Consider the following 15,745-nt stretch of genomic DNA (forward strand, 5'->3'; position numbering starts at 1 on the left):
TAGAACACTAATAAAAAGGTACAGGGGCAGTTACCCTTCTGCCTCCTGCCTTGAACTACAGCTCCCAAAGGTTTCTGTTTTTTTTTATATTGTAAGCCAACTCAAGAAAAACAGAAAGGAGGGAGCTGCTATTTTTGACAAATAGTAGGAAGAGTATCCCTACACTGTGCAAATTAAGTGTGAGTATACACACACACTTGAATTCTAGTCATACAGGAACGACTTCTTAAATATTGAAGATTCCAATGCTTAATAAAAAGAGCAGAGTCAAGTTTAACATTCTCCTGATAGCCAATACATTTTTTATATCAACAAACAATAGCAAAGAAAAAAATACTGTGGGAAACTATTGATGTTTTCATAATTTCTGTGAAATTTGATGTTCAAAGCTTAGCTATGAGGCAAGAAAGGACGCCCACAACAAAACCTGATATAAAACACTGGTTCTGTATTTGTAAAAAGTCTTTCCATGCAGCACATGTCCTGTTTCTTGGACTCTTCCCATGCATCTGCCTGCTACTAGTCACTAGAGCATATAGGATATCGAACTAGGTGTTCCCATTTGACCCGGTCTGGTGCTTTTGCAGTTAAATAACTAGGGAAGATTATCCTGGACACTGAAATGTTAGGGATGCAAAAATTAAAACACTTATCAACTCTGAAGGAATAGAAAGATACAGATGGGTTTTCATAGAAATAAACTTGATAAAGCATAACAGGTTTTGAGTTATTTTGCAGTAACTAAACTTTCAGATACCTTTTAGCCTTTTACTTTATTTCAACTTTTACAGAACAGGGACTGATGCTTAGCCATCTTTTTTTTGACTGCCATTGTTAGCAGGATTTTTAAAAAACAAGGGTTGGAAAATGTTGTAAAAATGAACTGCCCACAAAATATGATCTAGTTATCTTGGTAACAAATATGTAATTTCAGTCTTTAGAAAACATTTTTGTTTTTTATTTTGCACTATTTGATAAACTCTGATATCAGTATGCAGGAATTTGCTCATCGTACTGTCATTTCAAGTGAGGATATGTTCCTTTCTAGCTTGGATAGATACTATTGCTTGCATCAACCTGCATTGGGAGTGGGAGGATTCAAGATGAGTTTCAGATCTTCAAGGTGACAGGGACAATACAATTTTTAAAACCTCTGTGTTTCTTGGAGATTTGATCTTTTAAGGGATTGTACTGTTCTTGTGATTGAAGAAAATTTTGAAGTGTCCGAAAAATTTCTCTTTGAAAATACTTATTTTTGATGTAACTAAAATTTATATTGGCTTGGAGGAAACTTATTCTTTCCTAACCAAACAGTCTGTATGCCAATTTAGTGCAGGTCTGCTTTATAGACTTATTTCCTTATCTATTACTTAATTGAATTCAGTATTTATATGATAGTCATATATTTAGGAAGAATCTCCTTAATAGCAGTCAACTCAGTGCCAGCTACAACTCCACACACAATATGGGAAGCATTTTAGGACTCTGAAAAACCTTTGTCTAAGGATTTTGCAGTCTGATAAACCCCACTGGGAAACTAACCTTTAAAAGCCTGTCACTAGATTTTTGCAACTTCGGAGCTACCATTTTAATTTAAACTGGCTACTGGCTGCTCTCAGAACAGGAGAGGCCAAATGCCGTTATGCCTGCCGTATCTGTTTTGGGTTGAACTCTGCCTGAGAGCTGAGTGGCAGCAGGGCACAGTTATAGCTCAGCAGTTCTCCAGACAGTGGAGATTGCTTGCTTTGTGAACTTTGGCAGGTCACAGCAATTTCCCTCCAGTGCAGAGGGTTAACATGCTGCCATTCAGTTCTGAGCTTTCAGGACCCTTCTGCCTAAACCAGAGCAGCCAGTGAAGTGTTACACCCAAATAGCACAACTCAGCTACCTAAGAGTCTAAAAATCTGAATGCGTTTAAAAATTATATAGTCCTACATACTGGCAAAATGTAGATGAAATTATTTGTGACAAACCAATAAAATTATGTTGGATGACAACTTCAAGACTTTTTAAACAGATTTGTTCTAATATCACAATAACTGGAAAGACAGAGTCAGGGAGTGTCAGATGGTATCTTAACAACTTTTTGAGGACTCCACAGAGCTGAATTACTATTCATCTTCGCTTTATAGAGGGTTGTTCAAATAATACTCTTTTTTCTATTAGATACTTAAGTGCCACATTCACAAACTGCTTGTTATAAACAAACTAGAAGTATAACGTGTAAGATACCCGAATTGGATGCATATTTTGGATTTAAACATAAGTTTCAACAGGATTTTTACTGGCCTTTACAGCTGCAAAGCTGAATAGCCATCTAAAAATGAAGACACTTCTGTCCTCCCATTTCTGCCTGCATGTATAGGGCTGAGCTAAAACTGCAGGCCCTGTACACATGTAAATGCAAGGACTGTTTTCCAAGAGTATCAGAGAAAGTGCCCAAGAGAGATAGGAAAATCTCTTGTATCAACATGACCTTTGGCCCAGTCCAAGGTGAAGACTGGGCCAAAGGCCAGATCAACTTAACTAGCCTAAAACATTAAATCAAAATTTTTTTTAAACATATATTGAGCTACCTTAAAAGCAGAAGCATTTTTTCAAGTGTAAAAACAATGATATCCATCATTGTGCACTAAAAGAGTAACACATACAGCAAACTGCTGTATGCTGAATACTACACACAAATCCACGCCGTGAGTGAATGTACAGATATCCAGCTGTACAGGGTTCACAGGTGCATGTTTAGAATGTAAACAGAAAAGCAGTGCTGCTGACTTGCCGTCTCTCAATTTCTAGAAGCCCAGGATATGACTGAAGTGTCCCTGAAATGACAAAATTTCATGTCACTAAAAATTATCTCATCAAACACTGAAGTCTTTTCCTCAGTATATGTTTTCAAACTTTATTTTAAAAGAAACTGTCAGTTCCACTAACCGCATCACAAATCTTCCCCTTTTTCTTCCTGAAGGACGAGTAGACAACTAAAAAGTTTGGACAGTAAAGGGACCATTCAGTGTAATCTATATAAGGAGCATGACTGAGTTATGATACTAGTTTTGCACATGAAGGTAAAATATACCAATAGAGAATATAGACAATTTTAGCATCATACTTGTATACCTTATTCTATTCTACCATTAAATGTTTAAAGATTTTGAGCATAGAACAGAAATATACTTTCTGGTTGGCAACTTTTATTTTAAACTCAAGTCTGCATTTATTTATATCACATTGTATTTTTTTAAAGAATGTATTCACAGTAATACTTTAGAACAAAAAAAGCATTACCTCTAGTTATCATGTAACACAGAAAAATCTCAAGAATGATGGTGGTGTTCTTCCTGCCCTGAAATCCTACCTAATTTCCTTCTAGTTAACACCACTTCTTCCTCTTCTTCTAAGCCCCTGCCTAAATAGTCAATAACATATTAGTCCAAAGAAAGCTTACAAAAAATGCAGCTATAGTAGTACTCTTTTCTCAAATTGTGGTTTAATACACATCTATTATTCCTTCTGAAACATGTGGTAGTCATTAAATGTATCAAAAGAGCTCTAAAAGTTAAGAGAGCAAACCTAATAGTGATACTGCCTTCAAATACAATTTGAAGTTCACAGCACTTACAGTAGTGACACAGAATTAAATGTGTTCAGGAAGGCTGATGTTAGTCAAGTTCCTCACATGACTGATTAGCTTAAGTATTAGGACTTCCTGATGCAAAATACAATCCTGATAAGACTACCCACAGCAACGAAAAATTTTCTCAGTCCAATATGCTTTGTGTTTGACTTGTTCCAGTTTGGATGTTTTAATTTATTTGAATTTCCCTACCATCAGTAGAATAAAGCTTCTTATAGGAATTTAACATTATTATTGATTATGAAAAAAATTACAACATTCTTTATCTTGCTATCTGTAGGCTCCTCCTCTCTGTTCATTTCAGCTGTTCTGAAGGACTTCCATGATGCATGTTAATCACTGTGACAGTCTGGTTTTCCTGAAGTGAAATTTTAACTGAAGAAAGTTTTCTGAGCTCTTACTGGCTTACTAGACATTATACTCTTAGTATAAGCTTTTTATTATTTTAAGAATGAAGAAAATTTACTAATATAATTCCTACCAAATTTATTGAAATATAACTGTATTATCTGTTATGTTACTGGGCACAAATAACTGATTATCCAAAGAGGACACAGTTAACAAATCTATACAATCAGTGCATCATTGACAGGTAGAGAGGTTACACATGAATCGTGCTGTGAATGCAAGGACACTCACACAAGCCCGTTTACATCAGGGTGATTATGCTAGCTTAACACAACATAAATTCAGCTATACCAGAACACAATTCTGGCTGCTCTAGTCCTGTATTTGTGTGGCATTATGTCCAAACTAGCAAGCTCTCCTAACAGGAACTGGGAGCAGAAGAGTCCCTCCTCTCTGCAAGAGCAAGATACCTGTGTAAGAGTAGCCATATTTTTCTTTCATCCAGATTGTTCCAGCCCCATGACTCAAATAATGGAGAACTGAATATATACGCTAACTTCATGATTCCATTACCAAACATCGTATGTTACTCCTTAAACTTTAATATATATTTGACATTTTGCAACACACGAGTAAACTTTTCCCTCCACTACAGGGTACATCATGGAAATCAGAATCATGCTTCAAATCAGTCATATTTAAAATCACCCTGCCTTGAGCAAAGCGTTTTCCATTTCACCTCAACAATATGAGGCTAATTTAGCAAGAAGCCTACTAAGTAGCTCTGCAAGGACTCCAGATTTTTATAACACTACCTTGAGTTTCTATATTGAAAGCACAGAGGGACAGTCAAGTAGAAAAATTCTTTAGTTTTGAGATTCCGGTTCTCACCGAGTAAAGTTAGCAAGTTGTTTTCATTGTTTCTTACAGCTGTAGCTGAAAAGCATTTAAAAGTGAATAGGTCATCCATTATAACCAAACTTCAATACATAAATGTTTGTGGAAGAAATGAATGTTGACTCCTCAAGTTATCTGGCTTTTATCAAGTTCATTACTAGGCCGTAGGAAAAAAACATCAGGCTAATTTGACTTAAAACAGAAATGGTGTTATTTGGAATTACGGTATTTGTACTCAGTCATAATTTTCCAAAATTAAGTGGTCACTGATATAGAAGATTTTTATAAACTCTAATGTTGTCACTGTAGTTCTGGAATACAACAAAATTGACTTCCTAATGTGCCAATTTGGGTTTTAATCACAAGATGTTCTTTTCATTTTTGGTTTTTAATACCCGAGATGTTCTCCATGCCGCCAAAGACGGTAACATATCTGGAAAGTTCAAACTTGGTAATCCACATATGTAGTCATACTGGTTTCTGTATTCCTAAAGGCAGCCCTGGATCTGGTTTCTATTTTATTTTTAAAGATGAGCAGCAATAAGTTAACACAGTAAATGTCTTTTCAGTCTCAGCTCCTGACTTACGACAGCAACCTCAGCCTCATAGCATTCAATGGAAACTTTGCCATTAATTCTGTCAAATCAAAGATTTTGCTATAAACACTCAGCCTTTCTGAAGAAATGCATGGCATTCCCCCACACCTCTCCTCATTTTTGGCTTTGTAAGGAATCCTGTATGATGGTTCAAAGGGATGCAGAGGATGCAAACAGAAGTCAAGAGTAGCTCCCATACATTTAAGAAACTTCCTAAACTTTGGTTAGACAATTTGCGTGAAAAACTAAACTGTAGGAATACCATAACCTCTTTCACTATTACTAGCCGTTATCTCTTGAGGGTTTTGGCCTTCTATCCAGGGCTAAAAAGAGAGTGGTTAAGATCACAGTCATCTGTTAGTGGGAGATTCTACTGCTACTGCTGCAATATTATGGCATACTACACGGTGCCAAGTCACAGCTGTGACTACAGCCTACATAAAAAAAAAATACGGGTTTTAAACAGCTTGCTTTGGACACCAACAGAAGCCTATCTGAGTCAGCTCAGAAGTCAGCATTATTCAGCTGTCCAAATACTTGCGCTGTTTTTCAGAAAAGTCAAGTTGTCTATGCCGAGCTCCGATTGCTCCTGGTTCTTTAGCTAGCTTATTTAAAACTAGCTCTCGTATGTCTACAGTGTAATGTTTTTAGGCTGTGTCTACTCGTTGGAAAGGAAGTATCCAATTAGAGGAAAAAAATAGGAGATAGAATGGGATTCCTGAATATTTTAGTATGATCCAGTAAATCAAGGACAATATAAAAATGGGGTAGAGGAAGTTGTATGTTAGTGTTTGCTTCAGTTACTTCCTAAACTCTGCTTTTTAGAGTGAATTTGAAAAATGTGTTCACAGTCTCCATATTTTCCAACTGCTGCTGGAAACATATTAGTTTGTGCTCTGCTGCATACCTCAGAAATGCTAAATCAATCTGCCTTCTTTTATTTACATGCTTTATTCCTGAGAAATGTAATTGCGGTTTTTATTAACTTTATGTTTTATGGATCTAATACTTAAGAACAAGTCTATCTTTTATGTCACAGAAAGAAGGTTAATATACTTACAGATTCTCCAGCAATACATCTTGGGCAAGGCTGGGCAGTACCTCTGCTTCCATGGTTTTCAAAAATCTAATGAACAAAACCATATACAACGCCATCAAAAAAAAAGGAGGGGGGCAATTATTTGCAATTTTATTATAAAATGTATTTTAAATGTGTTCTTCTAAAAGATAGATGTTGTTGACAGTGTAAACATACCATTGAATTTTGCTTTGTCTTTGTAGCCCAGGGATCACAGTCAGCAGAGATTTTCTGTTTAGAATCCAGCTCCATGGCACAGTCAATGAGGCGAGCATCGGCCTCATTTGGAATGGTTTCTAACAGCTTGCATGCTCGCTTCTGAAAGAATCAAAAGCAATATTTACAGGTCTTCGCAAGGCATAGGCCATTGAATACCAGTTTTCAGGATTTTATTGTTTATGACTAATAGGGATCTCACATTCATTTGGAAGAACAGTAAGTTAGTAAAATGTGGACTACCAGACATGAGGCCAGAACACCAGAATTTTGTTCTTAACGCTGCATCTCATGCTGGATGAGCATGGAAATCTGCAGATCTCACTAAATGTCTCTGTGCCTCAGTTGCACGAACTGGGGATAAAATGCCACTGGGAAGAGAGCATACTTCACCCTCCATTAATGTATAATTTAAGATGGCATTTATCAAAGGAGCGGATCATGGGAAGTTGTGTGAAATGACTAATTACATCAAGGAAACGGAAGGAAAACCCTGAAGCCAAGTCAGACAGCTATGAAGACATATTTTGTAATGATTTTTGTATCTCTCTCTGAATAGTGTCATGTTTTTGCAGCTTTCCATTGCTATATAATCAATTAACTTCACGCTTTGAAGCTCTAACCTGAGCTGTTATCTAGTACCGAATGACATTTGGATGTCCTCCGAATCAAAGGCATCCACCTCCAGAGACAGTGCTGGCCTAACCAGGGATGTCTTTCTCACAGTGCCCAGCGACCCAACACAAGATCAGCGGTCCCCAGAAACACTGCTTTACTACTCTGTGGGAACCAGGTTAGGAACTGGTAAGGTTAAGATGCAAGTCTGTGGAAGACACCGATTGAAAACTTTAAGAGTATCCTTGGCCTGTGACTGCTATCCCATGCAATGGGAGGACTACCTAAATCCCAGGGGCTCCTTGAAATTGTAACAGCAAATTAACAGAATAATGGGAAATTTCAAAACTGACACAGATGTTTCAGGGTCTGACTCTCCAAAGAGATACAGATGCTTTTGAAATTTTTTCTGATGCCTTTCTGAACAAACTTTGTTTAAGGAATAACAATACTCGATCTCTTTCACAAGCATATGATTTCACAGGCAGAAGATGTGTTGCCACAGAACTAACAGGCTATTGAAGCATGGAAACTAAATTTAAAATTTGAATATGTTATGCAAAAATGGATCAATACAACAGGAACCTCAGTGGAAAACAGTTGAAACGAGAACACTATCAAGGAATACAGGATATTTGGACGGGAAGTAAATCAAAAAGTGAAATATGTGTTGTACTAAGAAAGTGAATAATATAATAACAAAAAGTCTGGGAAGGTCCTCTAAAGATAGACCGCCTTCCACTGGGAAAACATTCTCTTCTCTTTGTTGCTGAAGAACTCGTCCTTTATTAAAAGGTACAGCATAGTGGTACAGCAGCGTAAGTGGCAAGATGTGTGAGATGAAGGAGAAAAGGGAAAAAAATTACTTACTGCCATACATCAGAAGAAATTTGGCTTATTAAAAATAAATTCAAGGTATTGTTTTTTTGGGGGGGTTAAGATACTTAGCATCAGTGACAGGAATTCAGCATACAGAGTAGATGGCTGACAAACTTATCATACCAATGCCAAGACAATTTGTCGAAGTTTCTAGCAGAGGCTGGGTTCAGGGAAGACTTCACTCTCTGGAATTTTCTCTCTTAGGAAAGAAACAATCAATACATCAATCCTGCCTGCACACAGAACACAGCACAGGATTCAAAGAGCCCGTGATTAATAAGGACCAACAAGCTAAAAGGGCAAGCAAGGTTTTCATCAAAATGACTACTTTTTTTAGGGAATGATCATGCTACATCCAGCTTGGAAACGTAGTTTAAGACAAGCAACAGCAAATCACATACTGTCCTACAACAGGTAGAAAACAGGTCTCTGTAGAGAAGATACTCTGTAACTTTCTTTTCCAGCTGGAAAGTCCTGGAAACACACATGCATTTTCACTGATGCTGAAAGGATAAAGGCCTCACAGATGCTGCTTTTCATAAACAGTGAAATTAAACTGGTGCAAAAAACTAGCTACATTGCAATAACTAACTTAAATGCAATGGAGTACCACTTGCTTTGTTTTATTATTATTTTTTTAAATTTAGCTGTCAGATTTGAAAGATCTCCTACAAATTTGTTAATTACAAGCAGTTTCTGTTTTGTTTACCACATTTTTAAAAGCCAGGCTAGCTTCTGTTTTGTGTTTCACAAACAGCTGTCCTACAGGTATAAAACAGGTCTCCAGCCAGGCCAGCTTTTCTGAGTTTAGCTCCACTGCATACCTTTACGGAAACGACAATGATGGCCTTGTGTAGATGCTCCCTGTTATTAGGACCCAGCTCCCTACTGAAAGAGGTGCAGATGGCTCAGTTTGGGAAAGCAGAAGGAATGTGAAGTCCACGCAGGTCCTTGTTCTGGGAAATGTTGCTTGCAGTCCAGTTCAAACCAGAACATGCCATGTGAATAGCTCTAGCCTTGAAAACTTGTTATTCTTTACTAGCCTTTAAATCCAAATGCCTTAAAACCAGTACGACATCAATGAGCTCCATCCCAAAGCAAGTTTCTGAAATATACGCAAATAACTACGTCAAGGTACAAAAGGCAAAAGGAAATCATATGTACATATATATAATGTACAGTAGGAACTGAGGGAGAGCAGAAAATAACGTAGGGAATCTTCCCTGGTTACAACAGCCACTAGCACAGGACACTGCATGATAGCAGCATCAAATAAGGGGATGATTAAGACTCCAAAATAGTTGTCTCCCCAAACCCAGGGATCAGTCTGGCCCTGCTTGCTTCAGTTAGTAGAGCCGAGTTCTGAGCTCCCCTCTCTGAGCAGCTGATTCAGCGGTAACAGCTCTGCAAAGGCCGGCTACAGCTTTCGTAATGACTTCAAGCCCCAGTACTGGCAACAGCTTAAAACCCAAAAGGACAGAAACACAAGAAGAGTGACAAATGTTCTGATATTAGACCTTAAATGCACAAAACTGTGTACAGCATGACAACTGTATGAGTTACAAAGGAAAGCACTCTGTATGCATTGTCACTTGGGCTTATGCTGTTAAGCCAAAGTTGAAAACAGAAAATAGTTGTCAGTTATTTAGCTAAGAAACCCCTGCACCACAGTGAGCAGGTACTAGAAGATGGAAAGCACAATTTGATCAGTATGCATCGCCTCAACAGTCAGAAAGGTTAAGCTTAGGTGTTTCACCTTGTATCTGTGATAAAGCACGTGACTGCAGCAGCTCAACTGTTCACTTAAACGCATTAAGCCATGGTGACTCAGTTGTAATCTGGACCATAACAACTGCTGTTATAGAAAAAACCCCACCCTCTAATGTCTTGCCTAGGCTACTCCGTGTAGAAAATGTTCTGAACTCTGATAAGGAAAGTTCTCTTTTAAAACTACCTTGCAGAGCTTGACTCCTGTATTCTGCTATCTACAGAGGCGGCGAGAGCAATTCTGAGTTGCTCTCCGTCATAGGAGTTTCAGAAGAATTTTATCTGGCCTCCAGACCACTGGCTCATTAATGCCTGCCTTAGTGGACAAACTGCAATTCATGAACCAGAAGAAAGCTATCGTTTGCCTCTCTACCCTCAAAAAGAGGAGGAAGAGAAATTCCTTCTTTACCATGCAACCTTGTCAGTCACAGTCAGAAAGTTCACTGAACAGACGTTCCTCCTCTTCTCTGCAAATGGTCTTTCTCTGATAAACGCGGTTAGCCCCTAACTACGCAAGTTTTCGCTCGCGTCCCACGTGAGCAGGGATGGTCAAGTAACGGTGGGGGAGAGTGTGAACACCAGGATAAGTTTTTCTTGGAACTCCTGTTAACTTTTGCAGCTTGGCACTTACCAGGATGAAATACACGCGCACGAGCTTAGCTGAAATGGAAAAACTATTCCAGAAGCCCAATGCATGAGTGCTCAACACGCCGTTCTTGCGAGGCACGTCCTGGAGCCAGGACGGCAGAAAACAGATAGCGCCAATCACGCCACCTGGCAAAGAGGGTATCGGCCAGAAAGAAATAATAAAAATATAAAAGCTCGCTCAGTGAAATTCCACTTGAAGCGACGAGACCGCGCCTCGCGGAGCCGCTGTCTCCAGGCAGACCCACAGCTCGATGGCGCTCCCCCACCACCAACCGCCAGCAGCGGTACTCGGCCGCGCCCGGCCCCGTTAACGACGGGACGGGCTGGGGGAGGCCAAGGGGCTCCGCCGCCGCCCTCCGCTCCCGCCCGGCCCCGCTCTCCCGCTTCTCCGCCCGCTCCCGGCACCGCCGCCGCGCTGCCGCCAGAGGGCACCGGCCGCCTCACGGCCCCGGGCCCGACGGCCGCCTCACAGGCCCGGGCCCGCCGCGCCGCCTCACGGCTGCCGGCCCCGCTCTCCCTCCTCACGGCCGCCGCGCCAAGGCGGAGGGCTGACGGCGGGGCCTAGCCGAGCCCGCTGCTCCCCGCGGCCGGCGCTGCCCTGCCCTGCCCGCCGCTCCCCCCCCCCCCCTTTCCCCCGCCGTGAGGCAGGCCGACCCGACCCGCCGGTTCCCGAACTCACGGGCTCCGGCTCCCCCGGCTCCGGCTCGTGTGGTGCCCGCAACGCTCCTCGCCGACCCCGGGCGGGCAAGGGCAGCGCCGTCATGGCGCCCGGCCCGACCTCCCGTCCCCCGGGCGAGCCCCGCGGCCGCTCCGGGCGCTGCTGCCCGCCCGTGTGGGGCGGGCCCGGGGCGGGAGGCCGTCCCTCAGCCGCGCGTTTGCCATCTTAGGGGCCCTGCGGCGGGCGAGGGAACAAGTCTTTAATGAGGCAGCTGCTCCGCGTTTATTGCGCCGGACGTTTAGCGGGGTCCCGGGCAGCGGCGGCGGTTTTGCTCCGTCAGCCTCGCCGCCTCTCGAGGTGACCTGAGCTCGCAGGGAGGGCCATGGCGGTGGTGGGTCATCCCGATCGGCTTTAGGAGTTTGAGTTTTCTTAACCGAGCGCTCCCTAAATTGGTAAGGAAAGCGTGAAAAGCGAGGCAACAGTTGGAAGCGGTCTTCAAACAGCCGGTAACCTTACCTGCTCCCTGCTCTCCACGTCCTGCACCAGGTAGGAAGCGTGTTGAATGCACGACAGGCTTTATTTCTCACTTCGAATTTCTCCGGGGTTTGGTGGCATTAAAGCCAAAAAGAAAATATGCGTTTGTGACTTCGTGTAATTTACAGTCTAACTTCCGTGCCTGCAGGCTGTAGGAATGCCAAAACGTCAAAGAACAAAAGCCACCTGAAAGTACGACTGAGGCTGCACTAGGGTGTGGGCTGGAAATAGAGAGCTTTAAAGTTGACAAAGTAGATGGGGGGGGGGGGGGGGGGGGAAGGTACTTCCTAGGGAAGAGTAAAAAGGCTTGCTCTCTCTGTGTGCCACCTAAAGCAAGTGTCGGAAAAACCACCTCCTGACCTGGTTTTGTCCGTGAAATGTGTCAGTAACCTTTTTGTGAACAGCAGGAGCAGTTCATCCATTTAGGTAACAATGTGACCAGGGCTGTTGCCATCAGTGATTTCAGCTTATTTTGTAATTAGATCTTTCCTACAGAACTAAACCTCCTCTAGAGTCCCAGGAAAGATCTGAAGCCACGTGGAAATTACAACCTGAAAATGACATGTGCCCAGCATCGTGTGCATTACGAAAGCCAGGGAATAAGAAGTTCACTCCTCAAATACGACCCGCTGCGCTGAGGAGTAAGGACTGAACACAGAATTGACAAGAACACCTTGGTGTGGCTCCTACCTTTTTTGCAGAAGTTGTCCCTCTCTAAAAGAAACATTTAAATGCCATGCGATGGTGCACCAAAGAACTCTGTATTAGGGAGCAGTTGCAAATTTGAGCAGCACTGAGAATAATGATTATGACTTTTAGATTCAGGGTACCTCAGTCTACCTACAGACATTCAGGCGAGTGATTGACCATTACAGGGACTTGCGCTGACCTGGTGTCCTCCTGCCCTGGCTGCTGTGTGTTGTTCTATTACTGCCTACTACAAGTCACCCTTCCTGCTGGGATGACAGGCAATGAGCTGCTCATCATTATTTCAGATTCAGTCACAGGAACGTACCTGAGTTTCAACATAGCAATATCCAATTGCCAAACAGAATAATTCAGAAGCTTCCAAGGATCATCTGCAAATTCCCATCCATGGCAGCAGAAGACCAAAATCATTAGCGCCAGCTTGGACCCAAGAGCTGGCTGTGCAAACTGCATGGCAATCCAGAACGGGCAGATACTCATTTCAGATTCATTCTGAAAATCATCAACTGAGGATTCTGTTCTAGAGGATGACTCCCTTCTTTAATGAAGCAAAGGTGTCTTCTGCACCCCCTATCTCCTACCAAAAGGGAGAAAACAAAATGCAAGGGAGGAGGTGTGACTGAGCAGAATTCAACAGTGCTCGTCACTCACTGGCGCTGTATGTCACAGAATGAATCAGAGTCCTTCATTTTACTTTTGCTGGGTCTTGAGGCCAGCATGGGACGATATCCTCAGTCAGGAGGGTGTAATATACTGCTTGTCTTTTCTGCTCTGCTAAATCAAGCTATTTTGCAGGAGAGAACACGTATTGTCAAGCTATCGCTGGCATTCATTCCTTCTAGAGCTTATTCTTCACTAGGGATCCAGTTGTACTTACAGTATATGCTCTGTCATATTCTTTGAGCCTGAGGGTGTATCACAAAAAAATAATCCACAGATTCTTCTTTTTTTTTTTTAATTTAGCTTTTGATATGCCTGATAGAAAAATAACCCTAAATCTGGGTAATCCAGTTTGCAGAACATCTGAAGCATAAGTCATTTCAGAGTTTGAACCAAACCCAAATCCATTCACATCAAATCAATTTATTTAATTATTTCAAAACCACCTTCCAGTTCCACCCCCAGAGCCTATTTATGTGCCTTGCCAGTATAGCTAGCATTGTGGACTGGCTTCCCATTTATATTCACATGTAGAACAATAGGATGCACTATAAAAAACATGCATTTTGTGACACATCCATCTAAATGTGTCAGCGTATGGCAGGGGATCCTTTCCTGCAGGTGCAAGCTTTGCAAATGGCAGTTGCATTAGAAAAGTCTCATCTGACATACAAACTGTGGAGTTGTGGTACCTGTGTGAACAGAATGAGTATCGGTTCTCTCCATCCATGGATATTTTTCTGAGTAAGAAAAAGCTTAGCTTTGTAAAGAGTACAATAAAGAGTAGGAAAGATCACTTCAGTAAGTTGCAAAGAATAGTCGTGCAAATCCAAAAGGGTAATTTTGTGAAGTGATTAATTGCTTATGCTGTGAAGGCTGCATGGCCTGAAGTAAAAATGCACATGCTATCATCCCCAGATTTTTTAAGAGTTCAGTAATAAAGGTAGAGGATATATAATTTACAAACCTTTTCAGGACATCTTGGGAACTAAGAGGCTAGAAATAAAAGACATGCTGATGTTTACATGAATACACCTCCAAATGCAATGTCTTATGTTTTCAATTAGGGATGCACCTTGTCTTCTGCAGGTGAGACCCGACCAAAAAAAAAAAAACCCTCCAGCAAAAGAATGGAGATTTACTTTGGCTGTCAGAGGTAGCTTGTTGCCATCCACAGACTATCAACTCTGCTTGCACTGGCTAAATTCATAGACCTTTGCCTTTTGGGACTTTTCTGACTTTTATCTGAAGTAGCTTGCCCTTTTTTTGCAGAGAAATTACTTTGTACTGCCCCAAAATCCCACTCTTAGATTTGGTGTTCTTGTATCCTGAGAAACCGAGGACTCACAAGTCTCCTCATTCTTCTCTCCGTTTGCTCAATTTTTTCCCTTTCCTCCATTAAGCTCATTTGCTAAATGTTTCTCCATGCTTCCTCTGCTGTTAACTCCATCATTTCATGGAGTACCAGGTAATTTAAAAGGAGGACAATTTCACAGAATCATTTGGGTTGGAAGGGACCTCTTGAGATGATCTAGTCCAAGCCCCTGCTCAAGCAGGGTCCCTAGAGGCGGTTACCCAGGACTGTGTCCTATTGGGTTTTGAGCATCTCCAAGGATGGAGACTCCACAGCCTCTCTGGGCAGCCTGCTCCAGAGTTTGGCCACCCTCACAGTAAAAAACCCGTTTTTTGCTGTGTTCGTGTTTACCCTTAGTAAAGAGGTTTAGAAGTCACAAACCTGTCACACCTTCCAACCTGTTTCTTCGCACACCTTGTTGACTGCTGTTAGGGAAAGACTCGTGACTGTGGGAACTCTGCAATTACAGACATGTTCGTTCTTTTTTACATCCTTGGTCCAAAGCTAACTGATATCTTTATCTTCAATTGGGACCTTAATTTTACCATTTTCCTAGACGAAAATGTCAGTATTTCCATGTTTGCTGTATGTGATTCCCTGTTAAATTCCCTCTCATTTTGTTTTATTCTGTGTATACAACTCTTACTGACATTTAATCAAGAAAACTAGTGACCTGTCATAGCCTTTTCCCACTGCTATTATACTAAGACCTGACATGTCTTAAAGTGAATTCCTGTCTTGTTTCAGAATATTTGCTCTTTGTTTTGCAGTGTTCATACTACACAATCTCTTCACCTCCCAAACCTATACATTCTTCCAGACCAAAGTGTTTTTCGTTTTATCTTGTGTCTTGCATCCAAAAGTCAAAATATAATGCTGGACCATGTTTTTGCTTACCACGAAAGGTTTTTTTCAGAACTCTATTATGCATTCTTACCACTGTCAGTGCCCTCTTCCTGGCTCCTACCCTCTAATTGTTAGGAGTTTTCTATGCTCATCTTCTGAATCTGTCATTTTCACCCTTTATAATCATATCACACATTCTTATCACACCCAAGATTTTTTTTTCTCTTCATGTTCAAGGCTCTCTGAGCCCCCTACAATAAAAGGGGACAATAAAGACTCCTTCTACTAACCAACAAGAATGGTG

The 15,745-nt window shown here is 41.4% G+C and overlaps 1 protein-coding gene and 1 long non-coding RNA gene across 3 annotated transcripts; one reads left to right on the plus strand and one right to left on the minus strand.

Annotated features, from left to right (window-relative positions):
- Positions 1 to 2,167: 2,167 nt before the first annotated feature.
- C10H10orf143 (chromosome 10 C10orf143 homolog) lies at positions 2,168 to 11,565 on the minus strand. 2 transcript variants are annotated; one of them, XM_052799008.1, is made up of 5 exons: positions 11,361 to 11,565; positions 6,734 to 6,874; positions 6,539 to 6,604; positions 4,877 to 4,921; positions 2,168 to 2,822 (listed from the first exon to the last, which is right to left on the minus strand). In XM_052799008.1, the coding sequence occupies exons 1-4, from the start codon at positions 11,442 to 11,444 to the stop codon at positions 4,910 to 4,912; spliced, it is 303 nt and encodes a 100-aa protein (XP_052654968.1). In that variant the 5' UTR covers positions 11,445 to 11,565; the 3' UTR covers positions 2,168 to 2,822; positions 4,877 to 4,909. The 2 variants fall into 2 exon arrangements, with proteins under 2 accessions (XP_052654968.1, XP_052654967.1); XM_052799007.1 differs by lacking the exon at positions 4,877 to 4,921 and having other exon boundaries at positions 11,361 to 11,539.
- Positions 11,566 to 11,723: 158 nt separating this feature from the next.
- On the plus strand, positions 11,724 to 15,740 carry LOC128146961 (uncharacterized). Its single transcript, XR_008236899.1, has 2 exons — positions 11,724 to 11,885; positions 12,369 to 15,740. It is a non-coding gene; the product is annotated as an uncharacterized LOC128146961 (long non-coding RNA).
- The last annotated feature ends 5 nt before the right edge of the window (positions 15,741 to 15,745 follow it).

The sequence above is a fragment of the Harpia harpyja genome, chromosome 10, assembly GCF_026419915.1.
Source record: "Harpia harpyja isolate bHarHar1 chromosome 10, bHarHar1 primary haplotype, whole genome shotgun sequence".
NCBI lineage: Eukaryota > Metazoa > Chordata > Aves > Accipitriformes > Accipitridae > Harpia > Harpia harpyja.